At 35.0% G+C, this 26,909-nt stretch overlaps 1 protein-coding gene across 1 annotated transcript in view; it reads right to left on the bottom strand.

Moving 5' to 3' along the window:
- The window catches only part of Arih1 (ariadne RBR E3 ubiquitin protein ligase 1), a 126,232-nt gene that overhangs the window by 13,248 nt on the left and 86,075 nt on the right, over positions 1-26,909 (bottom strand). Inside the window, exons 4-9 of the mRNA XM_026387653.2 lie at positions 21,227-21,319; positions 19,746-19,801; positions 6,627-6,693; positions 5,040-5,146; positions 2,203-2,245; positions 1,627-1,698 (exon numbers count right to left, since the gene is read on the bottom strand). Coding sequence (XP_026243438.2) covers positions 1,627-1,698; positions 2,203-2,245; positions 5,040-5,146; positions 6,627-6,693; positions 19,746-19,801; positions 21,227-21,319 — 438 coding nt within the window. The remainder of the gene's footprint in view (positions 1-1,626; positions 1,699-2,202; positions 2,246-5,039; positions 5,147-6,626; positions 6,694-19,745; positions 19,802-21,226; positions 21,320-26,909) is intronic.

Here is a 26,909-nt window from a genome sequence, read left to right as displayed (position 1 = left end):
GTGACAAATCTCACTGTTTTAACTGCTAACGCTTTCTAGGAAAGAGAAACATATACTTGCACCATACATATAAGTATAAGCAAGGTATATCCTTAAAAGTATGTGTTGACCGCAGATTAAGCACAGTACAAAGCTATAACTAGTACTGGTCAAATAACTCAAGTTTTTATTTTTTAAGTGGAAAATTTTATTTTTATTTATATGCGGTGCCAAGAACTGAACCCAGTGCCTCACACAAGCCAGACAAGTGTGCTACCACTGAGCCACAGTCACATCCCAAATAACTCAGGTTCTTTAAAGCACCATCTTTATATGTGAAACAGACAATGAATCAATCACCTATCATTCATTACCCAAGTCGTTTACTATACAGAAAAGACTGATTTAAATAGGATATAGAATTTTTTTTTAAAAATTTACAAATATTTTTAGTTGTTGATGGACCTTTATTTTATTCATTTATTTATATGTGGTGCTGAGAATCTAACTCAGTGCCTCACATATGCTAGGCAGGCAAGCAAGCACTCTACCACTAAGCCACAACCCCAGCCCAACAATGAATCTTGGTACAATTTTTCTATTAAGAAACTAGCTGGAGACTGGGACTGTAGCTCAATGGTAGAGCGCCTGCCTTGCACGTGTGAGGCACTGGGTTCGATCCTCAGCACCACATGAAAATAAATAAAGATATCTGTCCATCTACAATTAAAAAAAAAAGAAAAAAGAAAGAAACTCGCTGTGTACACAGTTTGGATACAAATGTGAATTTATTATTTAAAAGAGAAATGCTAAAAATTAGTTTCATTTTTAAGATATTGGGTCTGGTGTTAAGAAAGTAGTTTAGGGTAATAAAGAGATGAATTTTGAAACTAGAATCATGAGCAATGTACTTAAAAAAAAAAAAAAAAGGATAGGCTGAACTATATATCCCCTTTCCCCCCACTGTTTTTGTTTTGTTTTGTTTTGTTTTTAATTGATACAGGGTTTTGCTATGTTACCCAGGCTAACCTCAAACTTGGTGATCCTCTTGTCTCGATCCTCCCAAGTAGCTAAGATTACAGGTGTACACCTGGCTATTCAGAGGCAAATCTTTTGCTAAGTCATAATTCATAAATTTAACATGAAGTAGACTTGGAGAGACAGTTTTATTAACCTAGTTCAATTATATAATAAAAACTTAATGGTTCCTCAATTACTGTGCTCAAATCCTGCCCCTAATTAATAAGTTCTAAAAAGTAAAACTGAAGATTTAAGGAAGAAATGTAAATTAGTCTAATAAGACTCAAGCTAGGTAGAGTGCACTTCTACAATACACCTATATATTAAAGGCCAGTCAAGAATAAATTCCAGACAAGAAAAATTCAGCTTTTTCTTCAAAGGAAACAAATGCTTTTACAATAAAAGAAAACTAAAGCTGAGTAACTCTGCACACTCAGTATAATACTCAATACTTTAAAATAAAGGGAAATTATTAATAGATAATAATTCTTTCAGGGGGCGGTGCTTGATGGAGATGAAAAAGTGTCACAAGGCTGTTAACTAGGTAAATTTATAGCTTTTGCCAATGCTGATGCACGTATCCTTATCACTTTCATTACGAACAGTAACTGAAGAAAAAGCACCAACCTTTGTGTTGGCTGCAATCCAATTGGAGGTTTCACTGTCATCATCACACTTTTTAATCCACTTCTTTAACCACTGTTTGAAAACAATAACTGTTAGAGTTTTTAAAAAGGTTTAAAAAAAGCAGAGAAAATTCCTTCCGCACTTAATTAAAGCCAAGCTTAAATGTAAAAGTCAAAGAACAAGATTATTACTAGACGTACTTTTTCCTGAACCAGGGAAATCTTATAACTGTAATATCTACTGTACATAAAAATCAACCAAAGGAGGATTTTTCTCTAGCACCAACTGAGTGGGAAGTATAGAGCTTAAAAGAAAAGTTGAGCTACAAGGAGTGCTATTCCCCTAATAACAAATCCTACTGAAAGGTGCCTTAACCACGACTATGGTAATAATAATGAACTACCTAGATTTTTCCCCAAGGAATATTCCCTGAATACTTGCAATAATCACCTGAAATAAAAAGTTCACAAAAAATTTTTCTATTTATCAACAGATAACAAAGTCACTGGCTTTTATTTCCATCAAGGCTTAAAAACACATCATCCCATGATTTAAAAATGAAAATGTCTAACTCACCTTACATTTAACAGGATCATGCCAATTTTCTCCACAGTTAAAGCTGTTAGGTGACACAAAGAATTAAAAGAATGAATTCCTACTAGCCCTTACCCTTACAAACCACCCACCCATCTGATGCTTTTTAGTTTCAATTTCTAGTCACTGACAAACAAAAGGGCAGGGACCATGATTTTATAGCAAATTACTTGGGAATTCAGTATGTATCAGGACTATCCTGTAGTGATTATGCAAACATTTGTGAAATGAAGAACAACCAGACAATGCATTGATGACAATTTCTTAACAGTTGTTGCTAGGGTACTGCAGACTGTACTGAGAAGTTTCAACTAATGCTTTATCAGAATGCATTCAATTTTTCTTAGCACCCCAAATGAAGAGTCTGACTTGTATAGGTCAATTATATTCAGGAAACAAATAAGCACATCTTTGTGTAACTTTAGATATCATCAATATCACAGAAAAAGAAATGGTACCTGGCCTAGGTATAAAATATGTCTAAATATTCTCTAAGTGTAAACACACACACACACACACAAAAGATTAAATTTTGGAACTAGAATCATGAGCAATGTACTTCAAAACAAAAAGTCAAGAGCCTCATTCAGCCACCCCGCCCCACCCCGCTTTTTTCTTTTTTTAAATTTTGAGACAGGTCTCACTAAGTTGCCAAGGCAATTATTTTTTTTAATATTTATTTTATAGTTGGACACAATACCTTAACTTTATTTATTTTTTTATGTGGTGCTGAGGATTGAACTCAGGGCCTCACATGTGCTAGGCAAGCGCTCTACTGCTGAGCCACAACCCCAGCCTCCCCAGGTAATTATTAAGTTCACTGATAATTCATTTCTGCTTTCTAGGCTAATGGTACATGCAGCATTTATGAAATAAGGGTAGAGAGGTTATAATAAATTAAGAACAAACACAAATGTTTATGAAAAACTAACCACAATATGGTTGATTAACGACCTAATCCTATAATTTAGGAATACCAAAAATTCTTTTTGTCAAACAAAGGAATTTACCTATGTTGGGTATATTGGCAGTTTTGAGAATATTTATCATTAATGCATAAATCTAATTCTATATCTGTATTGAGGAAAAAACATAAAGGTAAGGAATACCAACAAAATGCCTATTTCCCAACTCCAGAGGCTCTTGGTTTGATTGCCTTTTCACTCCTACTAAAGAGCTTCATAGGAATGGAAGATCATCTAGCCTTCTTTCTTGCTATGGTTCAAATGTTCTGCTGACTACGTCATGAGGGCTGCTGTTATGAACACATCTGGTGCCCTTATAAAAGGTCTCAAAGAGATACAAGGACACATCAAGAAAGGTACCATCTATGAACAGACAGTGGGCCCTCACTGCACAACAAATCTGCTGGCATCTTGATCTGGGATTTCCCAGCCTGCATAACTATGAGAACTAAATTTCTGTTGTTTATAAGCTCACCCAGTTTATGGCATTTTGTCACAGCAGCCTGAACAGATTAAGACATAAAATTAGTACTGTGAAGTGGGGTTGCCGTTTTATCAAAACCCTAAATGTTGAAGCTTATTTGGAAGTGGGTAAGGGGTAGTGTTTGGAGGTACATGCTAGAAAGAAAAACATTATTACGGGTGATTTTGGTGGGGGCTCAGAAAGAAGTATAAAAAAAGCTTCACCCATCTCAGAAACACCTAAGTGGCAGTGAATAGAATGTTGTCTGAAATACGGCCAATAAAGACCATTTTGATGCGGTCTCAGAAGAAAATGAGAAACATCCTGTTGCGAACTAGAGGCAAGGCCATCCTTGCTATAAAGCAATATAGATAAGCCTGTTAAGGAATCCCAAAAGATACTAAAACACTCTTTTAATATGGGTGTCAGAAATTTCTGGTTAAGTGGGCAATTTTCATGAAATGCAAGAAAACCATATGTGTTTCTACTTGGGAAAGGTGTTTAGATGCTACAATAAAGTTTAAGATAAGGTAATGCATATACATGGGATTCCTCTACAATCCAGAGGCTGAAACATATGCTACAGAACTCCAAAGGCTCTGGTTATCAATAAAGCTGGGCATTGGAAAACTCTTAGCAGTTAAAACCACCAAATTCACCTGAAATTTTTCATTATATGAATAATATTAATACTTGTCTGGGTGAAGAAAAAGTTTAAAAAGACTTGTGTAATGTGTTTGCTAAACTGGGATAATCTCTGAAAGTATAGTAAGAGCCTTACAGAACTCAACCTGATTAAAAAAAAAAACCAAAAAACCCAAAATGAAAAGAACTAAAGTTCCTTGTTCAGATCTCTAAGTTTGCTCCCATATAAATTACAATGAGGCATAAAGGAAAATGAGAGTATAACTGCATTTTTATCCCATGAAAAACAGTCACAGGGTTACAACATCAAAGACAGAGAAAACATTATTCAAGATGTGAGTTTTCCATTTAATTATATATATATATATATATATATATATATATATATATATATATATAGAGAGAGAGAGAGAGAGAGAGAGAGAGAGAGAGAGATATTTAGATTTAGATGGACACTATACCTTTATTTTATTCATTTATTTTTATGTTGTGTTGACAATGGAATCCAGTGCCTCACATGTTAGGCAAGCACTCTACCACTGAGCCACAACTATAACCCTCCATGTAATTCTTACTTATAAATAAATAAATGCATACATACATACATACACACACACACACGCTATTTTTAACCAACATCACTCATTTCCCTGACTATAGTAAATTTTTTCCTACTTTTTTATAACCAAGAATTAAAAAAAAAAAGTTACATGCACTACCTTCCATTTAGAAAATCATTTGCTTACCAAAATTGACGCCCACATTTGCAGCGAACAGGTTTAGCATCAGGATATTGAACTTTAACAACATGGTGGCAATCTGGGGCAGGACACCACTTTAACAGTCGATTGCACTAAAACGCAAGTAAGAAAACTTAAAATGACAGTAAATTAAATAATCATGCAAAATCCCCTCACACATTTAGTGCGAGGAGTAAAGGACAGATGATGATAGAAGCATACAAAAGCCTGCTATGGTCTTCCATGGCAATCTTACAGATACACTGTTTGCTCAAGATTATTAATCCCTTAAAGACCTAGTTTTATGAAATACACAAACTACCTTCTTATTTTATTAGCAAAATCCCACTGAGAATTTTTAAAGTATTCATTATGTGATTATAAAAAATAGTTTACTTATGATTGTCCTTCAGGGAAATTTTCATGAAATACAAGAAAACTATATGTGTTTCTACTTGGGGAAGGTGTTTAGAGGCTACAATAAAGTTGAAGATAAGTAAATGCATATATATGTGATTCCTCCTAAAGTTAGTTACTAAACAACAGGGCAATCCGCATTTTGGTACTTCAAAAGGAAATATACCTTCTTCTTTTATTTATTTATTTGGTAGTGCTGGGGATCAAACCCAGTGCCTCACAGTCTAGAGAAGTGTTCTGCCACTAAGCCATACCTCAGCCTGGAAATATAACATTAAAAGTATTTTTGTTAGGGAAAAAAAAACATGGCTCAAAGCAATATTATGCACTCGATTCCAAACTACACTGAAGCTGGGCAAGGTGGGGCATATGCCTGTAATTCTAGCTACTCGGGAGACTTCAGACAGAAGAATTACAAATTCGAAGATAGTCTTGGGAAAAGTTCTGAGGGTGTAGCTCAGTGGCAGTAGGTCATTAGGTTCAATTTCTTATCCTATCAATAAAACCAAAAAACTGAACATTTCAAGAAATATGCTATTTCTGAAAGGTGCCATTTTCCAATTTGCCCCCTAACAGAAATAATAACTATTTTCTAGAAGTCCATTAATGCTTTCTGTAGCAAATATTCAATCCTGCAATGGTAGCAGAAAAGCAGTCATAAAACAAATGGCTATAGACTTGTACTAATAAATCTTTATTTACAAACACAGGCAGGCCATAATTCACCAACCTCTGCTCTAAGAAATAAATATAACAAAAGAAAATAGTGTTCATTATTATTAAATTTAGTTAATGGGACCTAAAACAAACAAAGAAATAGTGTTAAAATCCCAAGGAAGATTAAACATGACGTAATTCATCATCTACTGCAATTCTCTATAAGGGATAAAGAATAATATTGTAAAAATTTTAATATCAAAGCTCAAGATCTATGAAGAGAGATCTACTTATTGGATTGCCATACCCTTTGAGAATAAAGATGCTTGGCTGTAGTTTGTAAATATGGTATAAGTGCTTCTTATTTTCACAGGTTGTATGTTTGCTTGTTTTCTTGGGTGCTGTGGATCAAACCAAGCACCTCACCAATGAGAGGTATATACTCTGAGCTACATCCCCACATTGTAAGTTTATAAAAGTAATATCTATTTTAATAAACAGAATTCTGATTTCACTTACCTCTACAAAGCTATTTGTTATTAAATGCTGATACTTTAATTTAACTTTTGAATCTGTTATCAGGCGCCTGAAACCAAGAATAAAAACAATTAGGAAGTTTTTAGCCAACAGTATTTTCCATATTTATAACATATAATTTAAAAAACTGTTTATGCTATGGTAATCAAAACTGTCCTACATGAAAGACACCGAACTACACTTACGCTATCAACAAATGTAACTTATCAAAATAATTTCCAACTTTCTACAGTTTAGACAGTTTCTTCATGTTTCTTATAGTCTAAATATTCTGTGTCTGTTTACACCAAGTGTGTATTATAAACCTAAAGACTTACCAACTATTGTCAAGTTAAGCTCACTTCAGAGACTTCTGACTCTGATATTATCATGCCTTAACACAGCAATTCTTTTATTTATTTTCCTTTAGATCCCCACCCAAACTGGTGTGTGAAATAAGGCACATGTTGAGAGGAATGTTAAGGAATGAATTTGCATTTTGTGATACCTAAACTTTATATAATTTTTAGGGTCTTTTTCATTTGGGAATTCTTTGCCATTTATTGGAAATATTTATTGACTGCAAACTGGCTTCCTTTGTCCACCCTGAATACTTTATAATTCACAACAATTTCTATGACTCACAACAGAAGCTCATAAAAGTAAGAAACCCTGAAACTTTAGTTTACTTTTATGGTAAAGACCCCTCTGAATGTGTTATAAGAAAATGATGTTGAAGTGGGATGGGAAAAGGGAATGGGGAAGATAACTACTGATGAGGCCAAGAAGAACTATATTGAACATGCATGGGGTCTACCCCACTGAAGTTTTTTAAATGAACAAGACAAGCCTGGTTTCACCTAATTCTTAAGCTTCATATCTTTTTACTCTGCCCTTCCATAAGATCGTACCCTGTACTATGCCATTTTTTTAAAACTCCTGTCATCTATATTCTTATATTTCCTGAAAATTAGCAAGTACAACTCTTCCTCAGAGGTATTGCTTAAGACTGCCTCCCTTGGAAATGAAAGCAGAGAATGCCATGATGGGGTTCTGAGGTGGGACAGACCATGTTTAAATAACGACTTCATAACACCCTAGCTATGAATTGAGGATTAATCCTTTGAACTCTTTATGTTCCTCAGCTTACTAAATCTGCAAAACAGCAGAAATGAAAAGTTGTGAGTGCCTGGCAAATAGTAAGCACCAAATAAATACTAACTGCTATATTATTATATTACTTCAATCAGTTGAAATATATTATTATTCACTCAAGGAAGCCTTTCCTGATAATTCACCACACCAGTCTAGATGTAGAACCCCTCTTAGTTTGCCTGGCATCTAAAACCTCTCCTTTATAGAACTCATTGTAATTTTAGACAGTTAACTATATAATCACTTGCTTGATATCTTCCTGCTTACTTATACCCCCAAAATAAGTTCCACGAAAGGATCTTCTGTATTCAGCATGGTGCCTGGCCTGAAGAACACGTTCATTTCTTAAATGGGCAAATTATATTCACAGAGGTTGAAGATGAGATCTAAAAGTAATTAATATATTTGATAGTTCCTCACACAGTTAAACACAGCATTACCATATGACCCAGCAACTCCTCTCCTAGGTATATATCAGGCCTTTATCAAACAGTTGCAAACAACGTTCATATTTTCATACAACAAAAATATTCTCAAAAAAGTGGAAATATCCACATAATGGAACATTATTCACCAATAAAAATAAATGAAAAATTAATTCATATTTCAACATGGATGAACCTTGAAAACACTAGCTAAAAGAAGCAAGTCACCAAAGACCACATATTATGATTCCATTTATATGAAATGTCCAGAATAGACAAACGCAGAGAGACAGAAAACTGGTAAGTGGTGGCTAGGAGAGGAGAAAATGGTTGAACGAATATTTTCCATGAAAATATTCTGGAATTAGGTAGTGATGATGGTTCTACCACATTACTAAAGCACTAAAAGTAACTTAATTATATAACTTACAATAATTAAAATGGTGACAATGTCACATGAATCTCACATCAATAAAAATAAATAAAGGAAACATGAAACCCGAAGTTAGATGCTCAGGTTTGCAAACAAACATAATGCACATCTGGCATGCGTGTGGCCCGGGTTCAATCCTCAGCACCACATACAAACAAAGATGTTATGTGTGCCGAAAAAACTAAAAAATAAATAAAATTCTAAAAATAAATAAATAAAAATAAACACAATGGAGTATTACTCAGCACTAAAAAATATCAAAATCACGGCATTTGCAGGGAAATGGATGGCATTAGAGCAGATTATGCTAAGTGAAGCTAACCAATCCCTAAAAAAACAAATGCCAAATGTCATCTTTGATATAAGGAGAGCAAATAAGAACAGAGCAGGCAGAAAGAGCATGAAAAAAGATTAACATTAAACAGGGACGAGAAGTGGGAGGGAAAGGGAGAGAGAAGGGAAACTGCATGGAAATGGAAGGAGAGGGCTGGGGATGTGGCTCAAGCGGTAGCATGCTCGCCTGGCATGCACGCGGCCCGGGTTCAATCCTCAGCACCACATACAAACAAAGATGTTGTGTCCGCTGAAAACTAAAAATAAATATTAAAAAAAATTCTCTCTCTCTCTAAAATAAAAAAAAAAATGGAAGGAGACCCTCATCGTTATACAAAATTACATATAAGAGGATGTGAGGGGAAAGGGAAAAAAAAAAACAAGGGCAAGAAATGAATTACAGTAGATGGGGTAGAGAGAGAAGATGGGAGGGGAGGGGAGGGGGGATAGTAGAGGATAGGAAAGGTAGCAGAATACAACAGTCACTAGTATGGCAATATGTAAAAATGTGGATGTGTAACCAATGTGATTCTGCAATCTGTATACAGGGTAAAAATGGGAGTTCATAACCCACTTGAATCAAATGTACGAAATATGATATGTCAAGAGCTTTGTAATGTTTTGAACAACCAATAATAATAAAAAGAAAACTTATTACACTGATGAGCAACGTCAGATGCATTTTACCACATTTGAGTTTGGCAATAATTCACTTTAACAAATGAGGTAAAAAGAGAGCTATGATTTATTTTACTTTTATGCTTCCAGGGATTGATCCCAGGAGCACTTAACCACTTACCCACAATCCTCAGCCCTTTTTATTCATTCATTCATTCACTCACTCACTCATTCATTCATTCATTCATTTTATATTGAGACAGGGTCTTGCTGAGTTGCTAAGGGCCTAACCAAGTTGCTGAGGATGCCTGTAATTTGAGATCCTCCTACCTCAGCCTCCAGAACCCCTGGGGAAAAAAATCACTTAAAAACAAACAAACAAACAAAAATAATTATCTTATTTACTTATTTTTATGTGGTACTAAGGATCAAACCCAGTGGCTCCCACAAGCTAGGCAAGCATTCCACCATTGAGCTACAGCCCCAGCCTCACAAAATCACGATTAATGGTTACACTACATTCCATTTTCCCCTACTATTGGGCCTTTGGGTTATGAATTATGACAATGAGATTACCATCTTTATTAAAAATCTTTGTTAATTTTTATTATAAAAATCAATGACATTTAATATTATCTAAATTTTATTTAATCACAAAGGTGAAAATTATCTTATCGTCATTCTTATCCCATCTCTTTTGTCTCTACCCCATATTTAAACTTGACTCTAACTTGAAAATATATCCCAAATCCAAACCATTTATTGTCATGTCTTCTGCTACCATTCTGATTCAAACTACCACCATCTCTTGCCTAGACTATGTAACAGTCTTCCATCTAATCTCTCTGTTCCCATAGTCTTTTCTTTTGTCTCAAACACCAGCAGTCAACGAAATCCTCTGCTCAAAACATCTTCATGGCCAAATGAAACAAGTAGAATAAAAGCCAAAGAACATACAATGACTTATCAGTCACCACAGAATCTAATTCATCCACCCTCCCCAACTCTTCCCTGCCTCCCTTCACTCTGCACATTTTTAAATACAATTCAACAACATAAAAGTTTAAAATTACTAATGCTTATCAGTAATTTATTCCATCTATATTTAACTTTACTGAGCACCAAAACCTGACATATTATTTTATTTTACATTTCTATAAGACCTGGAAATTATTTGTGGGAACACAAATGTTATCAAAGGATTCTACATAAATAAATAAACACAACTTAGGCCAGGAATAGCAAAACACGCCAGCTATTCAGGAGGCTAAGGCAAGAGGATCACAAGTTCTAGGCAGCCTCCACAGCTTAGAGAGCATTGGGGATATAGCTCAGTGGTAGAGAACCTATAAGTTCAATCCCCAGTACCGCCCTCACCCTACAAAATATCCTCAAAGCCACTACAGGTAAATATGCCTACATACCCATCAGAAAGGCTAAAATTTTTTGAGACAGATGACTTATCTATGGCTAGGAGGGTGGGTATACAACCACTTTGGAAAACAGTGGCAATATATATTCAAGTTAAAAATCTCACTCCTGAACACATACCCTAAAAAAAAAATCAATGGATATCTCCTAGAAGACATAGGAATGTTCTTTGTAGTTTTTTTTCACAATAGCTAAAACCAAACAGATCAGTCAAAAAAACTCCAAGCATCTATTATTAGAAAATTGAAATATTATATAGGAATAATAATAATAACAAAACAAAACACATGTAGCTAACAACATGCACAACCATCATAAATATTCACAAAAGAACACATGCAACACAATTCCATTTCGATGGTATTCAAGAACAGGCAAAACTAACTGATGGTAACAAAAGTCAGGATAAGTAGCCAAGGTAAGATGAATACTGACTAGGAAAGGGCATAAGGATGAACATACTGAGTACTGCGAAAGCTGTATACCCTGATCTGGGTGGTAGGACTTAACAAAAAAACAAAACAAAAAAAATGAAATGAAAATCAATATGGAGCAAATTGGGCTAATAATTAAATAAGAACAATGTTTTCCCTGTGAAATGCAATTAACACACATATTGAAATGTAGTTTCTTTCCTAATGGCAAGAACTATATGACTGCACTTAATTACTAAGGATCCTGGTAGCTTCAAAAACTTATTTGTGATTTTTAAGATACTGATAGAATGTAAAACATAATCATCTGACTTGAGGCTTGAAACAGCACAGACTTAAAGGATTCCATTTATTTCCCTTTAGTTATGTTTTTATAAATGTATTTGTTTATAATTTTCTGATCAATAGAATGATGGCACCAATTTCCTCACCTCACATAGTTAGAAGTTACGATGTACTGCTTAAAATTGACAGAGCAGGGGCTGGGCTGTGTCTCCGTGGTAGGGCACTTGCCTAGCACCTGTGAGGCCCTGGGTTTGATTCTCAGTACCACACATAAATAAATAAAGGTCTATTGTCAACTAAAAAAATACATTAAAAAATTAATAGAACAGGAAATACCTGATGAATAGCATCTAAGTTTATATTATTTAATTTTTAAAAATCTATTTTTAAAAAGACCAGTACTGATTACCTTTTTCAGGAGTGAGAAACTAACCAATAGAATTATGTATTTTCTATGCCATGATCTTAAGAACCATTTGTAAAAAACTATCAGTTTAAAGCCTTTTTTTGCTTATGCTAAACAGGAGCACTTACCACTAAGCTATACCACCAGCCCCAGAAAAAGCATTTTAAAAAGTAACGGGCAGGGATGGTGATGTAGTTGAGTTGTACAGTGTTTGCCAAGTGTGTTTTAGGCCCTGGATTCCATCCCTAGCACCACAGAGTGGAAAAAAGCAATGAGCATAATTCTTCTAGATGTAAGTTTCTGCCTTCATCTATTTCTAAAACCCGTACATGAAAATACCAATACATTACTTGAAGATCTTGAAAGACTTTATAGATAACAAATTTATCTTTATCCTCCCTAAGATTAGTAGAGGAGCTATATAGAAACTTAGGTCCTAAATAAGTAAATGAAAAAAAGAAAAACAACAACAAAAAAAAAAACAACCAACTAACTACTGAGATAAACAGAAACATTTATTTAGTCACAAGTGATATATACTTCAGAGAATTTTTACTAATCTCATGAAAGTATAAGGACAAATCTTGTGACAAAAAGTTCTCAAAGTATAATGTTACCTTTATGAAGCCATTGTGTAGAGAAGCCCCACTTAGTCCAATACCCTTGATGGTATAATATTACAGCACAAATTAATAACTGAGGCTTTCAATGATGTCATATGTTTATGAAGGCAAAGGAGAATAAGTGATTGTGTTATTGTTACATGTATTCAAAGATACATGACTATTAAATGCCAGTACCTAAGGAGCACACAAATAAGAAATTTCAGCTGGGTGTGGTGGTACACATCCAAAATCCCAGAGGTTTGGGAGGATGAGGCAGGAAGATCACAAGTTTAAGGCCAGCCTCAGCGACTTAGAAAGGCCCTTAGCAACTTAGCAAAACTCTTGTCTCAAACAATAAAAAGGCTGGTTCAGTGATTAAGTGCCCCTGGGTTCATTCCCTAGTATCGAATACAAAAATAAAAACAAAACAAAATAACAAAAGCAAAGTCATTCAATTACCATTATGAAGAATTAAGAGTTGAGATAAGAGTGTATAATCCAGTGGCCCGAACGTCATGTTAGAGTGCAAGATTCCTGGGGTTCAATACCCAGCACCAATGGGGGGGGGGGGAAGTCTCAAAAAGCACTAAATAATGAGTGAATCTCTACTTTGAGTGTATTATTTCCAAGGTTAGAACCACATATCCTGAATGAAAATATGCAGAGGATTCAATCAACATAAATTGTGTACTCTGGGTCATACAACTCATACATAACTTAAGAAAGAAATACAAGTGAAATTACAGAGGCGGAAAAAAAGTGAATTGTGAATGAGATGGGGCAGGGGCGTATTTTAGAAGCTCATAGACTATCTGCCCAAACCAACTAAAATCTAAACTGAGGCCAAAGTATGACTAAGAGGATCAGTAGGTTAAAAGAAATGAAGAGTAATTTGGAAAGAGTATTGTATGTGAGAAAGCCAGGAGGCAGAAGAGAACAAAATAAAATTCGAACAAAACTAAATGCAAATAAACAGTATCTTCAAGAAACTAGATTCTACATGGCAGGAACAGAAAATATAAGAAAAGATGAAGTAAAAGATGGAGATGTACAGGTGTGCAATGTAGGACAGTGACAGCCATTTGTGAAGAATTCAAAGGTGATGAAACTAGGTACGAAGCACTCGGGAACTAGTACCAAATTTCCAGCTTAAAAAAAAAAAAAGAGTATGGGCGGATCAGGTTAATGGCAGAAGGAACGGATGTGGGGATGTGGAACTGAAACAATTTGGTGTGAGGGTGGTTCTGGGAGGTGTAGGATAAAAATAAATCAGGGATGGCATCAAGGTTGTAAATCTTTAACATCTATGATCTCTTTCTTTGTTACTGAGAAGCAAGAAAGAGTGAGTTTGGTGGTGCAAGGGATGGACAAGATAAGGCCTGTGGAATATATAGACGGAGATCCCTGAGAGGCTAATTTAGAAATGTAAAACAGGTATTTCCAAAGAATACCTATAAAAACTATGTAACTGTACAGAAAAGAAATAAGAATCCATCAAATAGTCAAAGTCAAGGGAAATTTGAGAACTGGCTGTAATTTTAAATGCCTTACTCCAAAGGCTGGAAGTGCTTTCAGTACAATTTCTGTTATACAGACACAGGAGTGACCCTTAAAAAAGCCTAGTTAAAAAATAAGAACTTTAAAACTGATCAGAGCTATCAGCTATGCACTGTGCAAGGGGATAATGATACCACAGAGTTTGGTAAAGGAAGATAGATCAACAAACCTAGAAAACAACATAGAGCTTATAACTCTCTTGCCGAAATGTCCGTTTTCATCTAAAAATTATATACTAGACATGAAAGAAAGAAAGAAGTGACCCATACATGGGGAGAAAAGCAGTCAAGACAAGTCTGTGAGGAGACCCAGGTGTCAGAATTAGCAAAGACTTCTATGCCACTATTATAAATATATTCAAAGAACTAAAAGAAATTATGTTGATAATGAAATCAACAATAGAGAATCTCAGTTGATGGTATTCTTCTGTACCCACACCTACTCAGGAAGCTGAGGCAGGAGAATCATGAGGTCAAGGCCAGCCTGGACAACATAATGAGTACCCTGTCTCAAAAAAATAAAAGTCAAATAAAATAAAACAAATAGAGAATCTCAATAAATAAAAATTATAGAAAAGTACCAACTGGAAATTCTACAGGTGAAAAGCATAATAACTTCGATCCCCAGCCCTGAAAAAGAAAAAAGAAAAGAAAAGCATAAGCTGGGGATGGTAGTACATGCGTGTAATCCCAACTATTTGAGCAGTTGAAGGAAAGATCGTAAGCCCAAGGCCAGCCGGGGCAACCTAGCAAGACCCTATCTCAAAATAAAATAGCAAAGTGCTGGCGAAGTAGCTCAGTGGTAAAGCATTTGCCTAGCATGCTGGAGGCCCTGGATTGGATGGAAGAAACAGGAAAGGGGAATGGGAGAGGGAGAGAAGGGAGAGGGAGAGAAGGGAAAAGAAAGAAGGAATGAATGGAAGCATAAACTAAAGTGAAAAATTGACTAAAAGTGTACAGTAGCAGATTTAAGATGGTAAAATACATAAACACTAAAAAACACTTAAAAATATGAACTCAGATATATCACCAAAAACTATCCAACATGAAAAACAGGAAAAAAGACATGAAAATGAACACAGCCTACACAACATGTGAGACAAAGTCTATGGCAATATGTGTGAGAGGATTACCATAAAGGGAGGACAGGAAAGGATAAATATTTTAAGAAACAATGGGCAAAAGCCCCCAAATTTATGAAAAACTAAATTTTTCTCACATAAAGCACCCCCACAGGATAAATACAAAGAGAACCACATCTAAACAAATCACAAACTTCTGTAAGCCAAAAGACAGAGAAAATCTTAAAAGCACCAAATTGCGGGTGTGTGTGTGTGGGGGGTGGACAGGGACACACCAAAAAAACAATATGATGAATGGCTGTCTTATCAAAAACAATGAGAAGAAAAAAAAGCAGTGGAATGACATACCCAAGTGCTAAAAACTATTGGATGAAAGTCCAAAGAGCACATAAATCTTTAGAAACTGCCAAATGACATTTTAAAAAGGCTACAAGATAGTAGAATGAAATAGACATTATTATTGCTGTGTGTATATACGTGACTGCATGACCATGTGATTCTGCAACCTGTACACTCAAAAAAAATGAGAAATTATATCCCATCTGATTCAAATGTATGATATGTCAAGGTCATTGTACTGACATATGTAACTAGCAAAATTTTAAAAATTAGAATAGTTAAAAAAAGGCTAAAAGAGAGTATACTCTCTACTAGATTATCATATTTGACATCAAATTCTTTAATTCTTAACTAATTTGAAATGTTAAAAAAAGAAAAGAGGAAAGGAACTTTTAAATTTAGAGCATCTCAGGTGTGTGTGTGTGTGTTTGTAGGTGGTGATTAAACTCAGGAGCATACTATTACTGAGTTATGTTTCTACCCATCTACCTTTTTTTTCCCCCCCCTTTCTGGAGATGAGATCTCACCACGTTGCCTAGCATAACCTTAAACTCAGGATCCTCCAGTCTCTGCCTCCTTAATCTTTGGGATTACAGGTGTTCTCCACTATGCCTGACTTACATTTATTTAAGCAGGATAGTTTTTGTTTAAGACAATTGAAATTTCTTTCATTGTGAACTGCTTATGTCTTTTACAAATGAAAAGACCCTCCTCCCATCTATCTATCCATCCACCCAGCCTTATCCTTCCTACCTACCTACTTATGTGGTACTAGGGACTGAACCCAGAAGCACTCTACCACTGAGATATGTCTCCAGCAACCCTCACTTTTTTGTGGTATGGGGAATGAACTCAGGGGCACCATACCATTGAACTCATTCCCTAACCCTCCCCCGTTTTTCTTTCTCTTTTTTTTCTTTTATTCTTGAGACACAGTTATGCTAAACTGTCCAGGTAGCCTTAACTTTTGATTCTCCTATCTGAGACTCTCAAGTTGCTGGAATTACATACACACACACCACAGTGCCCATTCTTTCTAATGATTTCTAAGAGCCACATTATACCAAGAAAATTTAGTCATACTTGTTTTATGTGTTTGATATATTTTGTCTACATCCCCACTAGTCTTCTCCCAGTTAGTATCTTATCCAGAAATCCATTATAAGAAGACAGATACAAAAGCTCCTCCAGATGAACGAAGAGGAAGGAGTCCTCCATCAGAGCTCCTAAAGTACCTTCAGGAAACTTATGGGTTCACTGTGTAAAATCTGATAAAACAAACAATTTGTGATTTGCTTAATCACTCTATCAGGAGAATGTCCTAAGAATACCTAAGTAAACTGTACAAGTTATTAAACACAAATGGTGATAATATATTTATGGGCTCTAATCAATTTCTTTGGTTTACAAAAGTCTTCTAATTATCTAGATGATATAAGTGAATATGCAATCCACTAGGTATAAGTTTCCTCTCCAAAACCAGCCATACTTTACTTTTCATTCATGCCTGAAATCACTGCAATCTGCTTTCTACCGTCAACCTTCTCGTAAAGTTGCTTTGCTAAGAGGGAAACCAATGATCTCTTTTCAATGGTGTTCTTGATCATACCTCTATAGAAAGTAACATCATTACTGACTTCTTTTGCTGACAGTCTCTACTCCATTGGTTCCTCTATTATTGTCTAAATGAATAACCTGAGTGTCTTTCACTGATCCCCTCCCTCTCCCTCCTTATCACTTAAAATTTAACACTCTTAAGACTTTATCTTTATTCATTCTACATTTTGCCCAAGAAAATGGCCCCCTCATTATTTCAACTGTTTACTTATTTGTTTACTGAATTCCAAACCTGAAGGGTACTAGGTTCTATCTAATGAATCAAATTTAAAAAGTGAAAATTCATATCCCATAACCAATCTGTCTTTAATTTCTGTTCCTTCTATTGGCTCCTCTCTAAAATCCCAACTCTCACACTATCACATTTAACCTATTCTATAATTACCCTCTAGCCAAGTCCCATTGCCCAAATGCTTATCCACTTTAAAGCATCCTCCACTATACAAAAGATGTTTTCATGAAAATGGAGATTAAGCCCAAGGGTGCTTCCAGTGAGTGACACATGCCCAGTCCTTTTTATTTTGAGGCAGGATCTAAGTTGCCCCAACTGGCCTTGAACTTGCCATCCTCCTGCCAAAGCTTCATAGTGGCTGGGATTTCAGGTGTATGCCACCACACCCAAAAACCGTATTTCTAAAATGCAAATCTTATCAGCCTTTACAACTATCTCTGGAACAAAAACAAAAAAAACTATCAAATGCCTCGTATCCTCATTTTAAATAACCTCTCACTCTGTGCCCTACTCACAGAAAAACTCTAAATAGAGAAGTTCCTAGTCTATTTTAAAAATACTGACTTCTTTAATCATCAATACTACCTCTGCTCCCTCAATCCTAATTTTTACCCCTTTTATGTTACTAACTAAATCAAGTAAGTCTCTCCTAAACTCTTCAGAGAGAATAATTTTTAAACGTTTCTATCTATGTCTGTATAGATATCTGTACATGTATACTTTTATATCTTTTGCTTAAAACTCTTTCACATTACAGTTTTTTGTTGTTGTTCCCTATACGTTATGTGCCAGCAAGTATGCTCCCCTAAATGTTTGGGGTATGGATAAAAGGATACACTGACCTATACTGGGTGAAATGTACAATGAAAAATGATGAATTGATGAAAGGATACAAAGATCAGACAGCATAAGGGGAGACAAGATAAAGTCAACAGGAAGAATGATAGTACTTCAAGATAATACATGATTTATTTTTGCTAGCCTAAAACGGTAATGAAAATAAGATTACTAAAAGAACAAGGATTAACACAGAGATGGTAACACCAGTAGATGTTTCAAATAAACCAAAGTACAATCAATGAGCTTTATAAACTGTGCTGGTCTACTCAATATATGTCTTTATTAGGTTAAGAAATTCATTTATTAAAGCAAATGGCTGCTTTTACTTTTATTACAATATACCTTTCTGTATAGATAATTATCCAGGATTAATTATACTATTCATTTGTAGATCATTAAAAGTCCTCAATCCCTCATTGTGGAATAAGTCAAGCAGGTTAACTTGAGGTTATAAAAACAGCACTGACTCAGGAATTAAGCAAGCTGGGAGGCTCCGAAACTCATTATGGCTCTTTCTCCAAGTTTCTTTCTCCCTTGAAAAGAGAATCTTTCACTAGGGAAGGTATTAGCTGACAGCCTTCAGCTGTAGAACCTTTGTGATCAGTAGAGTGTTCCATCCTGGGTAGTCTCGGCCAATGAATGAACACAAAGGTACCTGAGCCCTTACTTCTTACTGAGGCATTACTCTATGGGAAATTCTAAGTACTAGAGTCATCATAGTGGTGTCCTATCTGTCATCCTCACCCCCACCCACTCCTGACCCCCTGCTGGGTTGCCTCAGACTCTCACAGCCACATTGTATTCAGAATCTCTTCCTATTGCAGATATCTTTCTTCCTCTCTTCCTCAGACATCATATGTGCCTGGAGAGCTATCTGTTCCTTTTTCCCCCCTATTACAGCACAGATGTTATCCCAATGAGGCTTTTTCTTTCTTTTTTTTTTTTTGGGGGGGGTGAAGTGGGGGGGTGTGTAGGGATAATGTGTGTGGTGCTGGGGACAAACGCAGGGCCTCACACATGTTAGGCAAGAGCTCTACCACTGAGCTACATCCCCAGCCCCTAACTCTTTCATTTTTAACTCTATCTTAGCATCTCTTTCACAGAGGACCCCAACTGACAAACTGACATATCCTAATCTTCAATTCCAATATTTACCAAAAGTGATTGCATGTTTAACCAAGCTTAAGAAGTGTTTTAATAATACAAAGGAATATATAGAATGGAATTTCTCTTTGGACCTTTAAAGTTCACCTTCTTTGAGGTGCTGGAAGTGAATCTGGTTTAACCAACTAACCAATATTCAACATGCAAAATCTATCCAAAATACTTACATAACTGTGTTGTCATCCACTAAGATATCACAACCATGAGCAGGACACGAAATAGTCTGAAAAAGATTGAAATTTAAACTATGTCTTCATTCAACAAATATTTATTGAATGCTTACCACTGCCAGGCACTCTGCTAGGTCTAGGGACACTTCAATGTTTACAGGATTTCAATCCTTCCCTTTCTATTTAAATGAAATAAGTGCGTGTATGAGTTTATCACTATGAAGTAACAGAATTGCTGACCCAAGTGGTTCTGCAACAAAATATTAAAAGGTTAAAGTAAAATATCTGACAAAACTGTTTAAAAGTTCAGTTTGATATATTACCAACATTGATGCCTGCTGGAAAAACTTTGCCTAAGCCATTATGAAGTCAAATAACAATAAGTGCTGGCGAGGATGTGGGGAAAAGGGTACACTTGTACATTGCTGGTGGGACTGCAAATTGGTGAGGCCAATTTGGAAAGCAGTATGGAGATTCCTGGGAAAGCTGAGAATGGATCCACCATTTGACCCAGCTATCGCCCTACTCGGACTATTCCCTGAGGATCTTAAAAGAGCGTACTATAGGGATACTGCCACATCAATGATCATAGCAGCACAATTCACAATAGCTAGACTGTGGAACCAACCTAGATGCCCTTCAACAGATGAATGGATAAAAAAAAAAGGTGGCATTTATACACAATGGAGTATTACGCAGCACTAAAAAATGACAAAATCATGGAATTTGCAGGGAAATGGATGGCATTAGAGCAGATTATGCTAAGCGAAGCTAGCCAATCCTTAAAAAACAAATGCCAAATGTCTTCTTTGATATAAAGAGAGCAACTAAGAACAGAACAGGGAGGAAGAGCATGAGGAAAAGATTAACATTAAACAGAGACGAGTGGGGGGAGAGAAAGGGAGAGAGAAGGGAAATCATATGGAAATGGTAGGAGACCCTCAATGTTACACAAAATTACATATAAGAGGTTGTGAGGGGAAGGGGGGGGGGGGAAACAAGGGAGAGAACTGAACAACAGCAGATGAGGTAGAGAGGGAAGATGGGAGGGGAGGGGGGATAGTAGGGGATAGGAAAGGTAGCAGAATACAACAGTCACTAATATGCCGTTATGTAAAAATGTGAATATGTAACCGATGTGATTCTGCAATTTGTATTTGGGGTAAAAATGGGAGTTCATAACCCACTTGAGTCAAATGTCTGAAAGATGATATGTCATGAGCTTTGTAATGTTTTGAACAACCAATAAAAAAAAAAAAAGAAAAGAAAAAGAAAAACTTTGCCTAATTTGGGGTCTTTAACTAAAATGTCCCATTGTAAAATGAAAAGGAACCTATTTTAAGTTGTTTTAATACAGAGAAATTTTGCTCATGCAATTCATAATCCAAAAAGTTTCACTAGCTGATATTTATACAAGGGTCTAAACTAAACACTACAAGAAATTCAATAAAAACTAAAAATCATTTTGGGATCTTTACCTGTCCCATGCCTTCCTCCATTATTTTGGTAGTTAAATATTCACTCCAGCACTGCATACAAAACTTATGTCCACATTCAAGGCCAGTGAAATACTGCAACAAAAATAAAACATGAACTTTTAAACAAAGACATTTTCAGAAAATTTTGTACACCTAGTGACTCAGTGCTCTTTTAAGTCACATTTCTCCCAGTGACTAAAATCTCCAATATAACAAGAATAGACAGTCTCCTAAAATGAAATTCTAGGTGATGAAATCTAGATATGCAAATACACAGAACAAAAAACACCTAAGAAACACATCTATGGTATATATTTGCAAAATTTTAAGAAAGGCAGGCAACAATAAGTTTGTATTAAATGTAAGATTATACCATATATTAATAAGCATTATGGAAATGTAAGCCAAATCACGAGACACCTCCTTACACTCACTAGGACAGCCATAATAAAAAAAGACAGATAACAACAAGAGTTTTAGGTAAGTATATGGAAAGAGTGGAACCCTCATGCCCTGTCAATAGGAATGTAAAATGGAGCGGCAATTTTAGGGAATAATCATGTAGTACCTCAAAATATTACACAAAGAGTTATCATATGACCCAGCAATTCTATTCCTAGGTATATAAAGCACAAAGAAATGAAAACACACATCCATACATACACAAGAATTCATGGTAACATCGTTCAAAATAGCTAAAAAGTATAAATAACCCAGAAATCTATCAAGTGACGGATGATAAACAAAATGTAGACAATCCATATAATGGAATATTATTTTGCCACAAAAAGGAATGAAGTACTGATACACGCTAAGATAGGGATGAACCTTGAAAACATATGCTAAATGAAAGACCATATATTGTTTGATTTCATTTATGTAAAAGATCCAGAATAAACAAACCCTTAAAAGGAAGCAGGTGAGCAGTTTCCTGAACCAGGGAATGAATACAAAAGGGTGTAGAATTTCTTTGGGGTTAAAAATGATCTAAAATTAACAGCAATGGTTGCACAACTCTCAATACAATAAAAACCACTTTAAATGGGTGAACTGGATAGTACTGAATTATACAGCTCAATAAACATGTTATTTTAAAAGTGTCAATGGACAGAACTCCATGGAACTGCATGGGATGTAGCTAATCTAGAAAATAAAAATCTCATGGTAAATCAAAAGATCTATTTATTCCAAATTACTACAAATAACATTTTGCTGTAAAATTATTGACATGATTTGAAATGTTAATAACTTTAGACAGTTCAATGAAGTATATTGTGATCTGTAGTGGGTTATTAAACTATTTTAAATATAAATAATTATATTTTAAAAAATATTTACTACTAAATTCGTTTTAATTAATAATATAGGTTCATGGCCAAAAAAATTTTTAATGAGTGAGGCATGGTGGATTACACCTGTAGTCCCAGCTATAAGTGAACTAAGGCAGGAGGAATCATGTAAACACAAGTGTTAAGGGTTCTACTGCCCTATTAGGTCTTGGCAATAAGTATGAGAAGAAGTATGGCACCCTTGGATAGTACAATTCAGCATGTACAACATAGCAAGACAAAAATATTATTAACAACAACAACAATAATAATAATATTAATAACAATAATATTGTTAATAATAATATTGTTAATAATAGTAGTAGTAGTAATATTGTTATATAGTTATAAGATTGTGATGAAAAATGATTCTCCTTCATCCCCATCTCTGTCCTGTATCCTATACCTAGAATCAATTAGTTCCATTTCTTACACATTCTTCCAGAGATTTCTAATGTTCAAATACACACAGTGGAAGAAGGTAATAATCTCTTCTATGATGTTTATTTTTTATTAAATTAACAGATTTCTTATGTGGTTTCACATTGGTTTACCTCTTTTTTGTGTGTGTGGGGGGAGGTACTGGGAATTGAGCTCAGGGCACTCAACAACGGAACCACAACCTCATCCCTTTTTGTATTTTATTTAGAGACATGGTCTCAGTGAGTTGCTTAGCACCTCACTGTCGCTGAGGCTGGCTTTGAACTCGTGATCTTTCTGCCTCAGCTTCCTGAGCCACTGAATTACGGACGTGGGCCACCACGCCCAGATGCTTACCTCTGAAGAAAGTCTGAAGAAAGTGCCCCAATTTATTAAAACAGTCCATGATTAATGAACAGTTAATTAATGTACACTGTATATACATCTTTGTGATCATGTGACTACATCTTCATACAAATGTGTAAAAGTGACACTGTAACAGGTATACATTCACAATTTGATAAGATATTCCAAGGCTTTCCTGAAATAAGGCTGTAGTAATTTATACTATGCAGTTTCTCACACTTATGCCAACATAGTATATCATCCAATTTCTTGATCTTTACCAAACTAACATATAAAAAATGAACTAATTTCATTAATTTTGATTTTCAATTTAACATTTGAAAAAGAAAAGATTTAAGGCTGTGTATTTCTTTTTCTAGGTACTCTCTTCACATATTTTGCTTATTTTACACTGGAAGTTTTCCTAATCAATTTAGGGGGACTTTGTACTTACATAGGAAACTGGACACTAATAAATATGGAAAACATTTTCTCTCAGTTTCAATTCTGCTTCTTCATATTGTGTTGCCATGCAGAAGCACTTTACTTATATATAAGTGAAATGCATCAATGTTTAAATTTATGGTTCCTAAATTAACTCCGACATAAGAGGCTAGGAAGGAATTTAAGTTTCTCTCCCAGATGGCTACCAAGTTGTTCTAAAACCATTTACTGAATAATCTACCTATTGCCATACCTTCTCCATAATACACTATATTTTCATGCATATTTGATTTTATTTTGTTCCACTGCTTTGTCAATTCTTTGCATCTGGTAGTATTAGTCCTCTTCCTGCTTTCCCCTACCAACCTATTCTTTTTCAATATTTTTCAAACAAACACTCAAGTCAACTTTTTGTCTCTTGGTACTAAAAAATTTCTTCATCAGATGTTTCACATTTCGTCAAATTTATTCTGAGCCTATTTCTTTCTCTCTCTTACAGAAAGTATTTTTTATTCCAACATTATCTATTTAAAAATTATTTGAAATATAATACTTGATATAGTTCATAATATTAGATGCAAACAGGATAGAAAATTCTACATATGTATTTGGGCGCAGTGGTGCATGCCTGCAATTCCAGCTACCCAGGAGGCAGAGGCAGGAGGACCATAAGCTCAAGGCCAGCTGCAGCAAATTGGCAAGACTCTTTGACTCAAAATAAAAAAAGCTCAGTGTAGCTCAGTAGTAGAGCAGTTGCCTAGCACATGTGAGGCACTGGGTTTGATCCTCAACACCACATAAAAATAAGTAAATAAAAAGAAGGTAAAAAAAAAATAAAAATAAGAAGGACTGGAGATACAACTCAGGGGTAAAGTGCCCCGGACTCAATTCTAGGACCAGCAGTAAGGGGGGTCGGGCAACGAAGAAAAGAACATTATATATATAGTATATCAATTACATTTTTTAAACACACAGAAGTAGTCATGGAAGGAAATACACCAGACTCCTAAGAGACTGGTTTTACAGACAGAATGGCATGTGAAATACATGTCAAGTTTAAAAGAGTATAATCTCATTACTCTTCATTAGTGAAGGAGATTTGGTAAGAAATTGTTATTAGATCACTAAGGGAGAAATCTTTATTTTTCATGGCTATAAAAGGGGCATTCTGTAAGGGATAAATATATAAAATATTTCAACAACTTCAAAATATTTTACGCAGAAACATACACATGGCCATGTGCTTTATTCTTTTTTCAAATAAAAATTCTTAAAGCTAAGAGAATACTAGTTACAATTAACCAGTGATCACTGGAGAAATCCCAAACCTTGGTGAGTTCTAGTTTAGGTCCTACTATGAGAGAAGACAGTAAAGAAAGCCTTTTATTCTTTAAAGATTTCTTTTCAGTGACTTTTCTAATTAGAAAGATCACAAGATTAAACAAGATAAATTACAAAAATCACACACATGCATGTTTCAAGATAAAGAAACACCTAACCTAAATATAATGTGCAAGAAATACCTGGGTTATCCTCCATCTATGTGTCTTCTGTTGTTATTTCCCTTTCCCTTCTCCTTAAACATGTTTATGTTTGCTCCCTTACTACCTCATGCTTACCTCCTCTTAGCTCCCTGGGATTCCCCTTAAATTGGGACTAGATTACTGACTGAATCTAAGAAAAAGCTATAGCAGAAATTCATGTTTTTTTTAAAGCCTCTAAAACAACATTACACATTAAAAGGTTTCGCTTATCTCCACCACTTTATATACAACAACTAATACTAAACAGCAGTAAGAACAGTAACTCATTTTTCTTCTATCAGAAATTGTTCATATAATCTCTAAAACTGAAGTCATTTTGTTTACACAAATGAGCAAATAATCTCAGCATCAGCTCTATCATGATTATAATACAATGAGTTAAAAGGAAGATAAAGTTGGACCTGGATCAGATGTTTTCAAGCAGTATTCCCAAGACTGCCAAGATTACACAGGGGAGGATTGAAGTTTAGGAATGAAAGGGGTGAATTGCCCCTCACACTCTTCAACTCTGATTTTACCTATTTGTCCTATTTTATTCTTAGAAAATAAAACATTATTTACTTCATTAAAGTGAGATATTTCAGCCCCGGAATGCTGGGTTAGTACAATCACATCTTAACCTACTTTGATTCAAAACATTATTATAAAGCAACTGTTGCTGACGTTAGGAGACTTCTGAATTTGCTACAAGAGGGAATGAAGAGGATTTACACAGTGCTCCGAAGACTTGGGAAATTCCAATTAGAAACCACCTAGGACATTAATCTCAAAGTACAAAGATACAAAAAGCATTTATTTTAAAAAACCTGTTCTCATGTGGCACTGCATAATGCTAACACTGCTTTCTATAAGGATAAAGGAAGGTACTGAAGATACATGTGAATAAAAGAAAATCAGAGAGCAGTAGAAGTGAAACATGGGAGTTATATAATACTCATATACAAGTAATAAAGTGGTAAAGCTTCATGAAGAATTTCAGGTGATATTTACTTTCAAAACTGAAGAGGTTATAAGTATTCTTCTGTATTAGTCTAAACATTAGGAGAAAAGAAGTCCTAGTTTTGTCATGGTTATATTTTTCATAACTGCATAGTTTCCATAACTCTTTAACTTAATTGTCAACCCAAAGAATTTGCTGCTTTTGCTATCTTCTCTGCCACTTACTCAATTTAAAAAAAAAAGAAAGAAAGAAAAGAAAAACTTGGCTGGGGATGTGGCTCAAGCGGTAGCGCGCTCACCTGGCAATCCTCAGCACCACATACAAGCAAAGATGTTGTGTCCGCCAAAAACTAGAAAATAAATATTAAAAAATTCTCTCTCTAAAAAAAAAAAAAAGAAAAAAGAAAAAGAAAAAGAAAAACTACCTTTATTGCTTTTACTATCTTCTGTACCTTAAAGTTAATGACTCTTCAGCTGCAGTGTTTTCCCATCCTACCCACACTACTTAAAATAACTTTCCGGGGTCACTATAAACTCCTAATAAACTTCAAATCCACTTTTCTTTTGTCTAAAGCTTTTAGGCATTTCTTCATTATTGAAAAAAATTTCTCTTCCTTTGTTTCTGCACTGCTAATTTTCCTGCTTCACTTAACTACCTTGCCT

Source organism: Urocitellus parryii, chromosome 6 (genome assembly GCF_045843805.1).
Source record: "Urocitellus parryii isolate mUroPar1 chromosome 6, mUroPar1.hap1, whole genome shotgun sequence".
In the NCBI taxonomy this organism is placed as follows: Eukaryota; Metazoa; Chordata; class Mammalia; order Rodentia; family Sciuridae; genus Urocitellus; species Urocitellus parryii.
The sequence above is the reverse complement of the archived record's forward strand: the minus strand, read 5'-3'. Positions and strand labels throughout refer to the sequence as shown.